The 20,489-nt window shown below is 40.6% G+C and overlaps 1 protein-coding gene and 1 pseudogene across 2 annotated transcripts; one reads left to right on the forward strand and one right to left on the reverse strand.

The window, feature by feature from the left end:
* Positions 1-748: 748 nt before the first annotated feature.
* Positions 749-7,167, reverse strand: LOC117472995 (RING finger protein 223). 2 transcript variants are annotated; one of them, XM_034118463.1, is made up of 5 exons: positions 7,019-7,167; positions 6,763-6,942; positions 5,380-5,535; positions 3,632-4,521; positions 749-2,777 (listed from the first exon to the last, which is right to left on the reverse strand). In XM_034118463.1, the coding sequence occupies exons 4-5, from the start codon at positions 4,339-4,341 to the stop codon at positions 2,519-2,521; spliced, it is 969 nt and encodes a 322-aa protein (XP_033974354.1). In that variant the 5' UTR covers positions 4,342-4,521; positions 5,380-5,535; positions 6,763-6,942; positions 7,019-7,167; the 3' UTR covers positions 749-2,518. The 2 variants fall into 2 exon arrangements, with proteins under 2 accessions (XP_033974354.1, XP_033974355.1); XM_034118464.1 differs by having other exon boundaries at positions 6,763-7,167.
* A 3,715-nt stretch (positions 7,168-10,882) lies between these two features.
* Positions 10,883-17,434, forward strand: LOC117472610 (annotated as a pseudogene).
* The last annotated feature ends 3,055 nt before the right edge of the window (positions 17,435-20,489 follow it).

The raw sequence follows: 20,489 nt of genomic DNA on the forward strand, positions 1-20,489 counted from the left end.
TGTTGATCCTAAAGCATTGATACTAAGCCATGTCTGACCTCCCTCTGAACATTCAGTATGTGAGCATTAGCTAAACAGGAAGAACTCAGCTGCAGCGGGACCTGGTGCTACAGCTCCCCCTGCTGGGAAATCAAGAATGTGGAACACTTCAATTGAGCAATGAGTTGACATAATCTACTGAACAATGTATACATGTATCCTCCATTAATGCACCAGTATGACCATGCTTTCTATTAGAGCCCAGTTACTACAGGTGATGCATGTAGAATCAGAATCAGTGAATGTAATTATCCCAGGGGAATTGGTTTTCGGGACATTTGTTCCATTTTAGAACAAAATAAAATATGATATACAGATAAGTTATAAGAAGGTGCCAACAAATAAATAAAGACAAATAAAATAGAAATTAAAAGTAAAATGCCCCATAGAAGTTAACAAATAAAGAGTGTAACTATAATAGAAGGTATTTCTGGACAAAAAATGTTCTGTAGACCGTTACCGTATGAAGAACATATTTTAGTTGGCATAAAGAAAGTTGTGGATCCTGTAAGCAGTATCAGGCTTAAAACCTTTTACATATTGTTTAAATATCTTTCCTGACTATATGTAATCTTTAAAACTCTGCTATAGACAGCATTAGCCACATTTACAAACCAAAAGACATGTATTTTAAATCATGCATTCAGAATATATACATTTTTGATCAACCTTTCTTTCCCATTTTCCACTTTCAAGAAATCACTTCAAGTGTAATTCAAAAAGGAATTTATTCAAGTTCAACAAGAGGCAAGCTTTGTTAAAACATTTATATAAATATATAAAATAATTTATTTTACATTGCACAGTAAAACAGGCCCGGAGCCTAAAAATACAAAGTACACAAAGAAGAAGCAACAGTTCACACAGGACGATAAACATCTGATTAAAACGGATTCCTCTCTTTCGCAGTATTTACCTCATGATATATCTTAATGGAGGAATTTTTGGGATGGCACATTTTATTTGCAAGTCAAAGTGTTCTGGGGAAAAGTTTCGCTTGTGGTTACTTCCCTCTATGCTCAGCAGATCATGAGAATAAGGCCACGATTGTTTTGAAAAAGTTGAATTTTGTCACAGAGATCCATTGATTGGCCAGGTAAAATATGCTTTACGGCTCTTTAAAAGTCTTAACATACATACAATATCATACTGTACACGTACAGGTGTTTAGATATTTGTCTCCGGTATAAAATAAGAGTAATGGAATTATTTTTTTGTGCTGGAAGTTTTGAAAAAAAAAACATTTAAAAAGAGTTAAACTGCAACAAGTCTACTTTCTGTTGTAACTTTTGGTTTAAAAAAAAAAATGGAGTCAGAGAAAGACACTGAGGTTTATAATACATTCAAATCACCTCTATTGTATTGATTACAATCTCCGAAAACCAGCATGCATGTAAACTGTAGAGAAATCTCCTAGTTGAAAAAGGACTTATTTTCTCGAACTGACCCTTTACACTCTCCAGCTGCACATTTTAAATGTCACAGCATCCATGAAAATCCTCGGCTCTCTGCGTCAGACTAACTGTGGCTCAGCTCGATTTGCATGGCTCCCGTTTACAGCATTTGGTTAAGAGCTATAGGGGCGGGGCTGCAGCTCCAACAGGAGGTAGGAGTGTTAAAGACCCCACACACACACAGTGCTGAGATCTGCCAGATGAACTAAGATGATGAAGAAGAAGGTGCCACCTGGTAACATGTTCATATATGATTATTACTGTACATTATTTCAGATCATAAACAAAGTGATACCACATTCCTTTTTATATGGTTGGAATCAAGTGTTTTATGAGGACTTGTGCAGCCACCATAGCCTTTGACCTTGTATTATAATAAAACTGCAATGAATCTAATGCTTTTATAGACTAACACATTTATATCTTCACTGCCATCAAATGACCTTTAGGTTGGCCATCTTGTATTATGTGCAACATGAAAAAGTGACGATTTTGTGCGTTTTCCTCAAAACTGGGTGTGTACTTGAGGCTTTTGGAGAAAAGTGATGTGAAGAAGATAAAAGTCTGCTGCTTCTCACTTTGCAGTGCTGTCCCACCTCCCCTGTTACCTGACTGACACACTGGGACTTCATACAGAAAGTGCTCAAGTCCAGCTAAACAAACATTTAAAGCTTTTGGCACAGGTTAATAACGGCAAAACATTTTCCAAGATTATCACCTCTGTTTGTGTTATGAGTGGCGAGTATAGTTGTGTGATTTTTTTGGGAACTTGTGGCACTTAAAAAAAACAATAGTCCATTGTCTCAGCTCAGGTGTGAGTGTTGAATGAGCAGCTCTTCCTTTCTTCAGATGTCAGAGTTAGGAGTTGCTTGTTGTCTCGCAGCCTGAAATGTTCTTCTTTTTGTTGCCAGAGCAGTGAGGCAGATGTTGCTCACTAACTGCATTCAATTCCCTCAGGATGGTGGAATTGTAAGAACATTTTCCCAAACACAGATATGAAAGCAGGAGGAAGACAGGATGTGATGTCACTCACCGCTGTCCTTGTTTATATGGAGGAGGAAGATGATGATGCTGGTCAGCAGCACCATCATCATCACCACGGCGGTCAGGAGGAAGGCTCGGCACACGGGCCGGCCCGTCAGTCGGAACAGAGCTCCGCCCAGGCCGGGCGCCTCTGAGCGGCCGCTGACGGGTGGGCTGGGAAGCCCCACGTCAAGTGAGCGGTTCATGGACCTCAGAGAGGTCAGTGACCTGCGACCCCAGCGCAGGTGACCTTCAGTCGACCTTAATGAGAAACACAGAGCGTTATTGATCGAGTGATAATCTTTCACTGCTGGAGCTATTTGTTCTGTAATTATAAACTAACATTGTTATGGTTGATTTAAAAAAGGGACCTGATAATGCTCTTTTTCAGCTTTATATATTTGTATTAAGTGCCTCTACTGTGACATGTCTCCATGCTTTAATATTTTTTTAAAAGGCTGTTCCCCTCATACTGCCTGTGCTTCAGCACCTCTTTTCACCTCTGGAGGGAACTTTGGGATTTTTTTTTTCAGACCATTTAAATCACAAAAACCTATAGAGCACACTACAGGAAAGGGAAAACCAAAAAAAGCACAATAGGGCCTCTTAGGATTTTCTCTGGCAACTCGGCGGACATATGATTTAGAGATTTGTTGTTTGTATGAGTCAAATCGACACTACAACAACAATCAATTAGAGAATGATAAATTGAATGAATGTGATTCATTGAACAAACATATTGATTGCAATATTATCAATTGAATAAAAACACAAAAAATACAAATGTAGGCCTATACATTTGTCTTTTTTGGGTAAAAAACTGGCACATTGGGCAAATTAAAAAATTGTATTCAATTGATAATATTGCAATCAATTTACATTGCATATTAATTTTAACCAACATCCCATAAATCAAAAGATAAAAAGCAGCAATACCAAAGAAATAAATTCATTACATTTTAAATGTAGTTTTAAAATGTTGTAGGTTAGTCCGAGAACCCTGAGACCCATAAATATGAAGCTTTTAAAAAAAAAAAGCATTAAAAGTGAGAAACATAGGCAGCATGTTGTTGAATTGTTAAATGGTATTTCTTTAAAAAGCTATATATTGTTACCTTTTCACCTGCAGCTTCCCTTTGTTGCGCACAAAGCGGATGCTGTACACTCGCTGCATGGCGGCCGGCAGGTAGGACAGCATGTCAGAGTTGGTGGCCAGCCGGGGCAGGCCCAGGGTGGGGAGGGGGGTGAGGCCTCGGCACAGCGGGCACTGGATGGCGTTGGGATCAGCCGACTTGACGTTGATGCGCGCCAGGCACTCTAGGCAGAACGTGTGCTTGCACTGAAGCATCTTGGGACAGCGGAAGACGTTGTTGAACTGGCTGAAGCAGATGGAGCACTCCAGGTCCGGGCAGCTCTCCTCGGAGCACTGCGGTTGGAGAGGGGACGGGCGGCGGTCTGGGGACAAGGTGATGACTGAGACCTGGCTGGATGGGGGGTTGACGAGGGCAGGATAAGGGTTCAGTGTGGGAGCAGATGGGGTTTGAGCTGGAGATGGGACTGGAAGTAGGCTGGACTGAGGTTGGGAGCTGAAGACGGAGCCTGGATCTGAGGCTGGAAGCGTTGAGGTGGGGCGGTCTGAATACGGTGATGGGACCAGGTTTTGACCTCCATCTTGGTTTGATGAGGCCGCATAAAGTGTCACAGAGCTGAAACCCGTCTGGACGACTGTAGCAGAGGGCAGGGAGGACTGAGGTGGATGATGGGAATTGTCATAAGGATCAGGAGGTAAATATGGAGATGGATTTGTGTCCCTGTAGGGATTCATGACTTGCGGAGGAGCGATTTAAAGGAGGGGTGGAGCTCTGAGGGGATGAACAGATGGAGGATGTTGAGCTTTCAGCCGTCAGCAGGGACAGGAGGCATCAGTACCACGGAGGATGGAGGATGATGAAGAAATTATGAAGATGCTCCTGCTGCGGCCTAAGTGTCCAAATCAAAACGTAATCTATAGATGAAAATACAACAACAGGATTACATTTTACAGACTAACAAAACAGGGAAAACAGTATAAAAACGTCTACTTCTTATAAAATTACATTATTTCTTTTTATTATGAAAATAAATCCCAACAAGCAAACTCTTAACTAAAAAACGCCAAAAGTCAACAGCTTTTCCGGTAAAACTTAGCATTTTGATCTGTAGTTGAAGAACTGATTTCCAACTGCACTTTGACATCATTCTCATGGTTTTCATACTGTCTCTGTACATGATAATTCCTGTAAGTCATCAGAAGTGTGCATCCTGATGACAGTGCACTCTGCATACAAACAGCTGACATGTTGTGAGAAAAGTATAATTAAAATACAGACTTACAAAAAGTGCAAGCACACAGTAAAACTGTTTTTTCTTTTAGGATTTACAAATCAAGAGGATGTTAAAAAGGGAACATTTGCCAACTAAACAATGCTCAAAGTTGGAAATCAAATAGAAAGGTGCCCACTGAAATAAGTTCTTCCCTGTCCTCTGTTACACATGATGTATCACACAAGAATATATATATATATATATATATATATATATATATATATATATATATATATATATATATATATATATATATATATGACTTTTTACCAAATCAAAAGTGATCGTGTTGACGTACATTCAAGTACTACTAAATCTCTAATCCTGGATCCTGACCTTATAAATGTGTCCATAAATCAGATTTAAACTCGACTTAAGAACCTAAAGTCACCACATGTATCATGTTGAAACATATAAATAAAGTTATCTAAAACCTTTTTTCCCTTTCCAAAGCTTAAAGAGAACCCGATGAATCTATTGAAAGAGAGACAGTACTTACCTCCACAGTAATGGAGAGCTACAGTCATTTTGAAGACATTAGCAGTCAGTACTATACTGCTCTTTGTACAGGTTTAGGAAGAACTGGCGATGCTGGTCTGTATCCAAATAACACAGTAACACTGTACTACACAACCGGATTCAGGTTCCAGTGTATCTGGCGTCAACAGGAAAGAAATTTGCATCACACATTTTATTTGAAAAAGGGAAATAAGATGCAAAACAAGTTGGCGCTTATGTTCTGACACTTGGGAACACCCGGCAGGGATCACCTAAAGCTATCAACACATCTCAAAATGTACAAAAGATCATCTATACTGCAACGTATATCATCTGGCACACTGTATGTCTGTCCTCTTGGCAGACATGTCCTGTTACAGTGTAGCTTTCCAATAAAAAAAGCTGGCCCTATAAGGCTATAACCGAATCACCTCTCTCCTAACATCTTTCTTATCTACAGCTGTTTGAGTAGATTTGATTATTCTGCTTGAAATTTTAATGAAAACCATTGTATCTCAGTGGACAAAAATGGAGCAGATCAGACCCATTTAATGAAATGACAGATTTGGCATTTGGTATCATTTTGCTTCTGTATCATTTAAAGCCATTCTGAAATCAATAACCAAGCCATACTTCTTGCTGAAACACCTCAAACAGGAGATATCATACAATATGTAAGAAGTCATCTCATTATAGTGTTTTATAGAGTGTCACAATGGTTGGCTTTTATTTATTATATTCATTTAAAAAGGTCCTGTGAGATTTAACCAGGTGGAAATCAACAACAGATCAGCTGATCTCCTATCAGTTCCTGATTATCTCTGAACTGGTTTTAAAAATATACATAAATATCTAACAGCAATTTGTAGACTACTCAGGACTAGCTGTAACAGCGATACAGGCTTCTACGTTTAAAACACACACAAAAAAACAATTAAAATAGTGTCCAAATCGTGAAAAGGTTCCTCACCAAACTCAATGCAAAAAGTCGGCAAGTTAGTCTACAATGTATAACGTTATGGAAAATACCTTCCGGAAACTGCAAAAAAAAAAAAAAAATAGCCTACTATCGCAGTTTGAATTGCTCTAAATTCGGCATAGCCTACCAACCAACACGTATTTTGGACAAATGGCAATTTATTTATGCTTGGTACACCATCATGGCAGAAGCAAGGAAAGAAAACGTTGTAGTGTGTACGGACTGCCTTTTTTTCGATGTAACGCTTTGCTTTGTTAAGCAGTCATCCAAGCCGAATTCACCTTGAGATTCTCTTCATATGTTTTACATTCAAAATAACCGATTTTGCAAACTATCTGCCTTTTAACAACCAGGAAACTACAAGTGTAAGATGTATGAATGAGGGTTGTCGCACACTGCTCTTACCGTTTAGTCACCGGTGATTAGTGTCCCCCCTTCATTCCAAACAGCGTCGTCGTTAGACCGGTTTCTCACACATATCCCCCGGCGACAGGTACAACTAACTCCTGGGTGTTAGTGGAAATCACTTGGCCTTAAAGTTTCTCTTTCCCCGACGTGTGACACTTTTACTTGTCATTCGAACAGCTGAATAAAAACGAGGAAACGGGTTAGTCTGCGCATCTGTTAGCCGGGTACGTTCCTCTGTGTAAGATGAACACACCTGAAGAAAGTGATGCTAATTAACGGTAAGTGGATGCAGTAAGAGCAGGTCTCCATTTTCCCAAGACACTGGACATTGAAGCCTCACAGCCAGGGTTCGAGTTATAAACTGAGCTCTATGGGGGTCTTTAAAACTAACACACACACACACACACACACACACACACACACACACACACACACACACACACACACACACACACACACACACACACACACACACACACACACACACACACACACACACACACACACACACACACACACACACACACACAGCAGCCCTCTACTTGCTACAAACTTAAATATGAACAGGTTCAACTACGCACACACACATCATCTCGGCTCGCGCAGCACGCTCACAGGCATAGATTGTATTGCGCACCTTGGAGGTGCAGTGCAGGCATATTGTCATTCAAGAGATGCGTAGTTCTTCTGGAAAACATGTTTTTCTTTTAGCCTATTTACCTCGTTAACGTAAATAATACTCATTACATTGACACATGCATTATTTTTGATTAAATTAATGGTTGTTGGTAATGTATTAGCGACCCCCACATATGTATGATTTCACTGCGTCCGTGGGAGCTCAGACCCCTCCTTATGGGAGCTCAGCTCCCATTGGCTCTCACATAACTCGAACCCTGCTCACAGCAGTCAACTTAAAGTGGACCTATCATGCTATATTTAAATGATATATTGTAGGGCCATACCTATATAAGGTATATTTATACGTTTCTGTTTTCAAAATACCAAACAGATCATGCATTTTAGCCATGCCTCATTTCGCTCTATTTGCTGTTCTCCAGCACTGTTTTTGAAGGGGGCTGATTCTGTGAGCTGCAGCTGACCACGCCCCCCTGCAGGAGAGGGGAGCCGTGCTCTGATGAAGTCAGAAGAGGGGGAGAAAAATAGATCTCCGTCCTCCGTGTTTTATTATATTATTATAGGCCTATAGAGTCGTTATTCATTTGTTTTAAAGCTCAATAAATAACAAAGAAGACCTTTGACCGGCACTTTTCTAATTTTGTCCGGAAGATTTAAACTTTAACGGACATCTTGACCGGCGAAAGAAAACCTAACTGAAACTCTGCCGCACCATCCCCTCATTCCTTGGAAGAGGCGGAGAGGTGGGTGTTTGTCAGTGCTTTGTTAGTGCTTGCCTCGACGGGGAGGGATTGCATTGAATTAAAGCGGCAGGAGCAAACGCTTGCCTCGGGGAGGGAGAAAAAAAGCCACAGCGGAGAATAAACAGAAGGGTAACCATGGTAACCATGCGCAGGAAGTCTTCTTCGCTGCTTTTGTGGCAGACTACAGCGCCACTTACAGGCCTGGCATATGTACTACAGCGTCTCCAGCGCTTTTGAGCGGCAATGGCCGGCCGTGGCCCAACCCCACATTCCCCTGATAGGTGGAGAGTTGGCCCAATAGCCGTAGCGCCACTTTCCTGACGTCAGTAAAGTGTTCAAATCTGGATCCGTTTTTATCAGATCTGTTGCAGCCCCTTTTTTGGAGATTTGGGTATGGAGGAAAATAGAGAGGGTTGTGTTTTCTGACACTTGGTGAGTTCCCTGGAACACCGGGGACACATATTCATGTATAAAAGACGTACAAAAGTGCATTTTGCATGATAGGTCCCCTTTAAGGTGAAGGTATTTTTTATATATTTTCACACAGTCTCATGTTACTTTAGTTTCAAATGTTGCTTAATTTTTTAGAATATGCCCACAGTTAGCTAGCTACCTTAGCTATTATAGATAATTCCCCTTGAAAATAACAATAAAAAGTAAAGGTTGGTCTCCAAAAAAACAACATTGTCCACCATATCAATTCAGTCATGCATTTTTGCACTTTAAAGGGGACCTATCATGCAAAATGCACTTTTGTACGTCTTTTATACATGAATATGTGTCCCCGGTGTTCCAGGGAACTCACCAAGTGTCAGAATATTGGTGAATACAAGATCTTTGATTACAGAGATCACGTTGGTGACTTAATGATGTGTGCATGTTACGCGCCAGTTGAATAAAGATGGACACTCGGAATGAGAGAAGTAGTCCGCTTCATCTGTTTATGTAGACACTTATATGTCCATAGAACAGAATATTACAGTGTAAAACACACTGTCTGCAGTCACCCTCTCCTTAAAACTTTCAAAATATACATTTAACTTCAGTTGTGCTTTTTGCAGAGCTGCAGTCTATTTTAATGAAATCCGTAGTTAACACAAAAACAATAAAGCTATTATTCTGAGAAATTAAGTTATAAAACGATATGCCAATGACATGTTTGGGAGTAAAAGGCCTTGTTAGGTAGATCTCAAGGTCAACATTACACTTAGTACAATGCGGTTACTGAAGAGTAAAAATTATTTTGACCACCGCTTTCGTAAACTGACACTGGATTTGTCCCCTTAAATGGGTCCCAAGTGTGATAAACTCTTCAAGAAAGTTGAATTACAATTATGTCTATATCAGTTGATGATGGTAAATCTGCTTAAACCAGAAGGACACCACCAAAAAGGCAAGCATTATCGACAATTATTTGAATACCCACAAACAGTTCTATGGCAGACCTATCATTTTGTAAAGTACAAAAATACAGTGTGGTTTGTAAATATGCAAATGAATTATTTATATTTTATACAAATATATTATAGGCTAATATGTTAAGTTATTTCCAAATGTTTGGATCTACATGAAATGGGCTTTGTGATATTTCTGACTTCGCTCTAATTAGTTGAAGATTTTGGTCCGAAAAGTATTGCAGCAGATTTGTGGGGGGTTGACACTAAACTAACTCCCTGCCTGCTCTTACCCCCTTGTGTAAAGACCTGCCACTTCTCTGCCTCTGATTTGCTACACAATATCCTTTCAGGGGTTTGCTGGAATCATACGGCCAAGCCATAACTTACTTTATTGCTATAAACTCTACAGTACAGTATAAACAAGGCCAGAGAAAGTGTACTCGGTACCGGCAGTTCACGATATAGTTCCTAATGTTGTACGTAAGGCTACCTGCTCCAAACAAACCTGTGGCCCGAGCACGAAAGCAGCAGAGAAACAGTCGAACAATGGTAAGGTTTTTCGTCCTATTCATTAATATTTTTTTACGCAATGAAACAACAGTCTAGATCTGTTTTTTTTACAAGGACACTGAAGTTCAGACTTGAGGTGAACAAGGAAGTTAAAACCATTGTTTGATATTCATTACCAGTTACAACAGCTATAAAAACAAGATGACAATTGCAATTGTACCACCTTTGGTAACACATTAACTTGTACCAGTTTATTAACCACTGCTAATGCTAAAAATACAAGCTAAAACTGAGAATGTAAAGATCATGTGTTTTTTTAAAGCAAACTCAGCCTAAAAAATAAAGATTATACATAGAAGTATTTTTACATAACATGTATTTAAGCTGACCCTTTATCCAAAGCGACTTGCACACACTTCAATACCGTTGACATGCTTACGGGAGCAATTTGGAGTTAAGTATCTTGCCCAAGGTTACTTTGACACGTTGACTGCAGGGGGGATCCAACCACTGACTATCTGATCAGTTGGCCTTCCATTTCACTCTGAGCCACATCCGTGCTATGAAGGAGTGGTTGAATCTCAGTTTTTTTCACGTACAGTAATTGTGTTAAATTATTAGAGAATTGTTTTTTGTCTCAGATCAATGAAATGTATCTGAGTAGGAATTTGTCTAGATAATGTATTTGAATGAAATTCATATTATGAACTAAGAAAACCAAAAATACGTCTTGAATTTGTAAAATATCCTCTTCATACTGTAGGTTCTTAAACCCAGCAGTTGGTTTCCAGTTGAATACGTCTCTGATGTTACCTGCAGAGTGACATTATGGCGACAGCAGCAACAGGTGAGTTCAGACTTTATATTGAATATAACTCACCTTCTGCTTTCACCCTCTCCTTAAAACTTTCAAAACATTTATTTATTTTTGCATGCTGCTGCAGTGTATTTTAAGGATATCCGGAATAAGTAGATAAAACACAGCTATACACCCTTTAATCAAATGTCAAATGTGAATATTCTGTATTCTTTTAGTGTCAGATGATCTGCAACCTGTGAAGAGGAGCAGCATCTATGGGCGGCTGCCACCTTCCAGTGAGTTTAACTGAACTGAGTTGCATGGTTATAATTGCAAACCTCTTTATTTTATTAGAATTTTAGCAAGTTTTCCAATAATAATAGCTCACACATTTACTCTTTAATTCTGTGACATTTTCATTGGTTGAAATTCAATTTAATTGTATCCATTACCACTGCCCAAGTATTTAGTTGAAGAGTAGTTTTTCTAACTCTTTGTTTCTCACAGTGTCTGAGCTGAGAATATAATAGAATATCTTTATTGTCATCACACATCAGTGTAACGAAATTCAGTTGGCATCTCTCACTGCAGTACATAAAGAAGAACACATCCATAAAAGCAGTGATAAAGCAGAGATAGTAGCAATAATCAGGGTCATCACTTAAAGGGGACCTATCATGCAAAATGCACCTTTGTACGTCTTTTATACATGAATATGTGTCCCCGGTGATCCAGGGAACTCACCAAGTGTCAGAAAACACAACCCTCTCTATTTTCCTCCATACCCAAATCTCTAAAAAAGGGGCTGCAACGGATCTGATAAAAACTGATCCAGATTTGAACACTGTCCTGACGTCAGGACAGTGGCGCTACGGCTATTGGGCCAACTCCACCAATCAGGAGGAGACAGCCACGGCCATTTCCGTTCGAAAGCGCTGGAGACGCTGTAGTACATATGCCAGGCCTGTAGATGGTGCTGTTCTCACAGAATCTGCCCTTGCAAAAACAGAGCTAAAAAATGTCAAATTGAGCAAAATGAGGCATGGCTAAAATGCATGATCTGTTTGGTATTTTGAAAAAAAAAAAGTATAAATATGCTTCCTATACTATATTATTCAAATATAGCATGATAGGTCCACTTTAAATGCACTTTACCAGAATGTTAAAATAAATGTTTAAGGATTATTTAATAAAGAAAAGCTACAATGTTTAAATATAAATAGTTACTGAAAATATCAGTTTGATACTTAATAAATATACAAATAAATAACATATGGTATTTTTGGCTGCAGTCTTTGATGGGAGGTAGTGTGTTTGTATGTGTGCATGTTCAAAGTTATAGTGATTTTTGTGGTTGGACAGGGATGGGAGTGATGGAGGCCACAGCTCTGGGAAAGAAGCTGTTCTTCAGTCTGTTGGTGCGTGATTTTATTGACCTGAACCGTCTGCCGGACGGCAGCAGTTCGAACAGTGAGTGGCCGGGGTGTGTGATGTCTCTGATGATACTGCTGGCTTTCTTCTGCAGTCGACTTTTGTAGATGTTGTCAAGGTTGGGCAGCTCAGTCCCAATGATGCGCTGAGCAGCCTTCACCACCCGTTGCAGGTCCTTCCGCTCTGCGGCTGTGCAGCTGGTGTACCAAACAGTTATGCAGCTGGTCAGGGTGCTTTCAATAGTCGACCGATAGAAGTTTACCAGCAGTTTTTGTGGAAGCCTGGCCTGTCTCAGTTTCCTCAGGAAAAACAGTCTCTGCTGTGCCTTTTTCACCAGGTTTGAGGTGTTTGAGGTCCATGTTAATTTATTGGAGATGTTGACTCCAAGGAACCGTAGGTCTTCCACGCTCTCCACTGCTTCTCCATGGATGTGGAGGGGGAGATGGACTTCCTTTTTTGTCCTCCTGAAATCAACAATGAGCTCCTTTGGAGGTGTTAAGGACAAGGTTGTGCTCCTTACACCAGTCCGTCAGATGTTCCACCTCGAGCCTGTAGGCTGTCTCCTTATTGTCTGTAATAAGACCGACTACTGTGGTGTCGTCTGCAAATTTGACTATGGAGTTGGAGGTGTGGATGGGGGTGCAGTCATTGGTAAAGAGTGTGAAGAGCATGGGACTAAGCACACAACCTTGTGGGGTTCCTGTGTTTAGTATAAGGGGGGATGATATGCTTACCGACTCTGACTTGCTGTGGTCTGTCAGTCAGGAAGTCCATGACCCACGAGCAAAGTGAAGAGCCAAAGCCAAGAATATTCAGTTTGCTGACCAGTTTGTGGGGCATGACGGTGTTGAATGCGGAGCTGAAATCCACAAATAGCATCCTCACATAACTGCCTGGTAATTCCAGATGTGTCAGAGAGGTGTGGAGGGCTGAGTTGATGGCGTCTTCTGTGGAGCGGTTTGGCCTGTAGGCAAACTGATGCATGTCAAGGTCCGGTGGGATGATTGTTCTGATATGGGAAAGCACCAGTTTCTCAAAACGCTTCATGACTATTGGTGTAAGCGCGACTGGGCGATCATTTAGGCACTTCACAGATGTCTTTTTAGGCACTGGAATGATGGTTGAGGATTTGAGGCATGTTGGTATTGGCTCAGAACAGTCTCATAATACACACATGCACACAGAAGGATTCACACTTGTATTTCCGGATCCACACTTGTGTTTTTCAATGCACACACAAATGTGTTCCGTTTCATATTCATGTAAATAAAATCCAAATACAGAAAAAAGTTTTACATATGTATTTTTGATCCTCACATATTTGTTTTCCGTTTAAAACCTCTGCACCTGCAAACACAACCCGCTTTCTGTGCATGGATCGCTGTGCATTCGTGTGTGGGTTTTTTGAGACTCCCCTGACGGTGACCCAATTCGTACTTGTAATTTTTTCTATCTATAGCCAATCAGATGTCTCCTCAATTATAAGCCAATCACATGAGCGCCCCCCCACGAGGGTAGATTTCTTGCGTTCATGACGTAGCGCTTCATGTACGCATTTTGCACTCTCCGGAGCTGACAGGTCCATGGAGCCTGCCTGCAGGCGCTAATCTCAGGACACTTCCACTCTCAGTACATTGCCACTTTCCGAACAGGAAATGCACGCAAATACAATCTTTTATATTATTAAGGTACAGTGCCACTTTCCGAACCATTAATGAATGCTTGTGTACACAAAAACGGCAGGCAAAACCGTTTTAAATGTGTGTTTCCTGTATGGCGAATACAGCTGCTTTATTGATGTCTGTATGAAGTTGTTGTGAGTGTGGAGGGAGCAGCTACAGGTTAGCTTAGCCTAATCGATCAGTGCACTACGAAGCCAGTGCTAGACAGTAAACTGTCAACGGGGGGAGCCCCGCCGGTCATTATCGGCCGATATTCACTCTTAATAGTTTGATCGGTGCTCTCTATAAAGGCCGATCAGGAGAGCTGGATCTGATCGATATGGACATAAACGCGAGTGAAGTTTTAGCGAGCTGCATGAGAAACTGACGGGCTGTCAGGAGAGTGGGAGGGAGAGAGGAAAATAGATGATCCTTACTCCCGTGTTATTAGCCATATCCGGTCATAGTCCGGTAATTACCTGCTAACGGAAACTCTGCTACACAATTCTTCTTCTTATTATTATTATTATTGAAACATGACCGGTAAGTTTCAAATTTGTCCGGTAAAATAAATTCTGTCCACCCTGCTCCGGACAGCGCAAAATGCGTATATGAAGTGACATGAACGCAAGAAATCTACCCTCGTGGGGACGCGCTCATGTGATTGGCTTAGAATTGAGGAGACATCTGATTGGCTATAGATAGAAAAAATTACAAGTACGAATCGGCTGACCGTCAGGGGAGTCTCAAAAAACCCACACACGAATGCACAGCGATCCATGCACAGAAAGCGGTTTGTGTTTGCAGGTTCAGGGGATTTAAACGGGAAACAAATATGTGAGGATCAAAAATACATATGTAAAACTTTTTTCTGTATTTGGATTTTATTTACATGTATATGAAAGGGAACACATTTGTGTGTGCATTGAAAAACACAAGTGTGGATCCGGAAATACAAGTGTGAATCCTTTTGCGGATCATGAAATACAAGTGTGAATCCTTCTGTGTGCATGTGTGCATTATGAGACTGTTCTGAGCCCATATGTTGGAACAGTAGCTTGTTGTAATGAGAGGTTGAATATATCAGTAAACACCTCTGTCAGCTGGTCCGCACATGCCTTCAGTACCCGGCCGGGCACTCCGTCTGGGCCTGCAGCTTTGCTAGGTCTGATTTTCCTCAGAGTGGTCCTCACCTGATGGTGCTGTAGAGGGTTTCGTGAGTTTTGTGTGAGGGTTGTTCTGCTGGGGAACAGCTGGTCTGAGAGGAGTTCAGTGGGGAACTTCATACTGGGATGGACTGTGTTCAACACAGAGGAAGACCCAGACCACTGTCAGAGAGAAAGTGGAGAGCTGGAGGGGAAAAGAGTAGTTGTGATCAACACCCCAGATCTGCTGCACTCCTTCATCTCTGAAGACAAACTGACAGAACATGTGAACGTCTGTGTGAGGCTCTCTGATCCTGGACCTCATGTGTTCCTGCTGCTTCTACAGCCTGAACACTTCACTGAAGAACACAAACTGAGACTCTGCACAGTCCTGAAACGCTTCAGTGATCAGTCATTTGATCATTCACTGATTCTGATATCACCATCCAGAGAGGAGGGTTCAGGTATCATAGACAATTGTATGCAACATGCTCCCTTAAGAGACATGATCAGAACATGTAGATACAGATATTTGAGGCAGAACCTTGTCCATCCAGAGCTGTTAACACGTTTGGTTCAGACTGCAAAGGAGAACAATGGAGAGCCTCTGAGCTGTGATGTGTTTGAGTTTGAGGATGCAGGTTTGATCATGACACCAACGTCTGAAATCATGAAAGCAGCTTTAAACCTGGTTCTGTGTGGGAGGAGAGGAGCACGGAAGACTTCAGCAGCCAAGGCCATTTTAGGTCAGAGAGAGTTTCCTTCAGTCTCCAACTCATCAGAGTGTGTTAAACATCAGGGAGAGGTGTGTGGACGCCGGGTTTCCCTGGTGGAGCTGCCTGCTTTGTGTGGAACACCTAAGGAGGAAGTGATGGAGGAATCATTCAGGTGTGTTTCCCTCTGTGATCCGGGGGGCGTCCATGCCTTCATCCTGGTCCTACCTGTGGGTCCCCTCACTGATTAAGACAAGGGAGAGTTAGAGACCATCCAGAACACATTCAGCTCTCGAGTCAACTTGATTCTGTTCACTGTGGAGTCAGACCCTACAGCTCCAGCTGTTGTTAACTTTCTAAAGAAGAACAAGGACATCCAGAAACTCTGTCAGAGCTGTGGAGGAAGACATGTTGTTCTCAACATCAAGGACCAGCAGCAGATCCCAGAGCTGTTGGATGCTGTGGGAGAGACCAGAGTCGGAGGATCCAGGTGCTTCACAAAGAAGATGTTCACCAAGGCTCAGATGGAAAAGGTTCTAGAGTTAGATAACACTAACAAAAGACTTAAAGCTGAACAGCAGGATGTTAAAAAGAAAAGTGAGATGGGAGATGTTGATGAAAGTCAGAACAGCATGGAAACACCATTTTGGGTGAAAAACATTTTACATCTACTGCCAGCACAAATTCAGTGACAAAAGTTATGCAAAAAAGCAACAGGAGAGATTGATGGACGACCTGTCGCTGTGGTAGACACCCCCGGTTGGTTTGACACGACACTGTCCAATGAGGATGTTCAAGAGGAGCTTGTGAAATGCATCAGCATGTTGTCTCCTGGACCTCATGGGTTCTTACTGGTGCTGCAGATCGGCCGAATTACACAAGAGGAAAAAGACTCTGTGGAACTGATCAAGAAATGTTTTGGCAAGAAATCTGGAGATTTCATCATCCCTATATTCACCAGAGGAGATGATCTGAATGACGAAACGATTGAGAGTTACGTAGAGCGGTCTGGTGACTTTTTGAAAAACTGATACTGACTGTGGAGGGAGATACCAGGTCTTCAATAACAAAGATCTGACAAACCGCATGCAAGTCAGAGAGCTGATGAAGAAGTAGGCTGCTTCACCTCGGAGATGTTCCAAGAGGCCGAGGCGGCCATACAGAAGGAAGTGGAGAAGACCCTGAAGGAGGAGGAAGAAGAAATGCAGAGAGAGAGGGAGGAGCTGCAAAGAAAACACGAGGAGGAAATGGAAGAAGTGAAGAAAAGAATGGAACAGGAGAGAGCAGAAAATGAGCAGAAGAGATCCAAACAGCTTCAAGAGATGGAGGACAAAATCAACAAGGATCAAGAGGAGAGAAAGAGAGGAGAGGAACTGAGAAAAAAAGATAATATCAAGGATAAAAGGCAGGATGAAAATAGAAAAAAGGAATGGGAGGAAAAACTAGAAGGAGAGGACAATAAAGAAGAGATGAGAAAGCAAAAAGAAGACTGGGAGAAGGAGAGAGAAGAGTGGTGGGAAAAACAACGTCAAGAAATGAAAAGAGACGACGAGAGGAGCAAACAAGACTTCAGGCGCTGCAGGAAGAATACAATCAGGAAAGAGAACAACTTGAACAGAAAAGAAAACTAGAAGTGAAATTCAAAGAAAATTGCATTATCGCCTAATCTTTCCACTGATTCATGATCATCATGATGTGAGCACATGGAACGTGATGTCAACTTAATTTAACATCAGGTTTCTGGTAAATATTTTGAATAACATCGGTTTGTTTCCATAATGTGATTGGTGTTTCGAAATCCAGAAAGATTCATTTTTACTAATCGCAAATGTTCCCCAAATAGCTACAGAACTCTTTCCTTTCAATGTCAAGAGTATAACCAACTCTAAATTGCAGATAATCTCTTTCTGTTTTATCGACCTAATGCTCAAATAAAAATAAATTAAATAGTTTACAAATCAGTTGTTCTAGGTGCATCTTTTTAACATGGTGTGCTTTCATTAAGTACATTACTCCTGATATTGTAAGTGTTACAGTCATCATATCTGTATGTATCCTTTGTGTATCTGTTGTAATGTTCTTGTTGACACTGGGTGGTGTAGGGGAGCAGGGAAGCATGAAGGGGAGCTCCCCAGCACGGGTGGAGTGATCCTGGTATGAACACATGGGATTATTTAGAAATATATTTTACAATATTCATAGCATGTGCTGCCACTAGAGGGCGCCCTGTCTGTGAGCAGCTTGTTCTTAAAGTGTTGGGATTCCTGTTCAATGATCTGCAGCCAGATGCATTTAGTCACTGCAGTGAGAATTAGCATTAAATATGATTCCTGATCCTGTCATTATCATTCATATCATTTGTTTGTGTATCTTCATTTGTTACGTTAATCTTTGGTTCAATAAATATATTATTCTTATTCCATGTTACTTCATTGCATACCTATAGGTATTTTAAAATACATGTTTGGGTGAATATTGTTTAGTTGCAATGTTTAGTTTTTTATTAAAGCAGTTTTCCAGTTTTAGAAACTATAAACTGTTAAAGGTAGGGTAGGTAAGTTTGAGAAACCGGCTCGAGATCACTAGAATTTGAAAATACACAACCGGAGAAAATCTGCCACTTCCTTAGAGAGCCCCTCCTCCAACACACACGAACGCGCACATGACCAATGAGGGCACGAGATAAGTTTGTGCACAGATGGAAGGCTGACAGGCAGGTAGGCCATCCAATCATTTTAGCAGGGCCAGCTAAAATGATTGGTCGTACTTTTTACAGTACTACGGCTTCCACAGATGATATTTTTTTATGGATTTTTTGTCAAAGCACTTAAGATATTCATTGCTATCGGGATGTTAAGAGCATTCCATGGAATATAACAAAAAGTGTATCTCGAGCCGGTTTCTCAAACTTACCTACCCTACCTTTAACACATCAATGCATTAATAATTAAAATGATGTTATATAATATATATTATTCTGAAATGGGCTATTCTGTATACTTTCACATTTTTAAGAATATTATAATACTATACTTTTGCTAATTTAATTGAGTAAAGTTTTGATTGCTGGACCTGTGCATACACTGTGATATACTTTTACTGACATAAAAATCGAATGACTTCTTCCACAACTGAATATAGCATTGACTGATAAAACAATAACTTAACAGTGATGATGGTTAGTGGAATATTTTAACATGCTACATAATGCAATGAACATGTCATGTTTTACTAGTCTGATACTGATTAAAGAAACATATCAGAATCAAAGTCTTATTTATTGCAAAGTTGTTCACATACAGGAATGACTTTGGTGTATTGGTGCAGAACAATAACTTAATAAGAGGAAATAAAAGAAATTCAAGGACTACAAAAGTTAAGAAAAAAATGAATTTTTATGTATGAAATAAACAATAGAAACATTTTGCTGTCTTGAAACGAGAAGAGTTTAACAAGTAGTATGAACTTTAATCAAAACATTTTAAGTGGGGATGTGCAACAGTTGACAGTGTGGTTATCAATATAATATATATTTGTTCTGTTAACTTTCTATCGTCTTGGACAACACAAAGAACACAAGTCACAGAACATCAGACGCATTTCTACTCAACTTCAGCATCGCACCATGAGGACAAAGAAATGAGATTCACCTTCTCAGGTCATGGTTGTTCTAATCATTACTCTTCATTACTCATCATACTCAATCATCCACTCTGCTTTCCAAATAAAAGGAGCTGGTCTGAGGTGAGTAATATCTGTACAGTGATTTAAAGTGGCCCTATTGTTCTATTTTGGGGTTTCCCTTTTTTATATAGGTTTTTGTGATAGGGAGTGTGTGGGCGTCTCTATGCTTCCATATAAGACTATGTATTTGCTAGGGTGGATAGGGTTACCAGAATATCATCTGCATATATAGACAGCTTAAAATCATGATCAAAACACCAGTGAGATCCCTGTACCTTCCAATTGCGCATTTTAAATGTCATTTTCTAACATTCAACAAACAAAAATAATAAATGAAAATAATCTGCAGATGTGCTAATGATCAGAAGCTGCAGCACTACATGATTTGATTTGGAATATCCTTCACACAGAACATTTTCCTCTCTTTTGCTCTTACGCCAACCATTTTACAAACTCAAGTTTTATATTTCTGAATGAGTTGACAGTTCTTCCCGCAGCCTAGTTTCAGCCCATTGCCATGTATATCGGCCTGTAGAGAATTGAAACCTGAATATAATCTCTGTCAGTCAACAGAACTGTTCCTGTGACAAAGACTGTGGCAGACTGTGGTGGATTATTATCTCTGCTGCAGGTTTCAGGTCTCTGCACATTGATTGATTTATAAAAAGCTCTTTTTTAACAAACAGATGATTCCCATGCAGGCAGGAAGTTTCTCCTGTGTTCACACCTTCTTTGGTCTTTGTTGTGTTGTTGCATGTTAATCAGTTTCACAGACAGTGTGTGGTTTGACAGACTCACATTCCCCCGGCTCCTCAAACAGGCCTGAACCAGCCGGAGAATGTGGACAATCCTCTGCCTGACTCCAGGGCACGATGTTTATGATCTGAGGATGTAGAAGGCATGACTGTCATACTCTGCCTCTGATTGGAGAGGTGAGACAGAACGTCACATCTTTGTAAACATTTATAAATGAGCTGATCCATCTCCAAATCCTCAGTATCT

Source organism: Trematomus bernacchii, unplaced genomic scaffold (genome assembly GCF_902827165.1).
Source record: "Trematomus bernacchii unplaced genomic scaffold, fTreBer1.1, whole genome shotgun sequence".
Classification (NCBI taxonomy): Eukaryota; Metazoa; Chordata; class Actinopteri; order Perciformes; family Nototheniidae; genus Trematomus; species Trematomus bernacchii.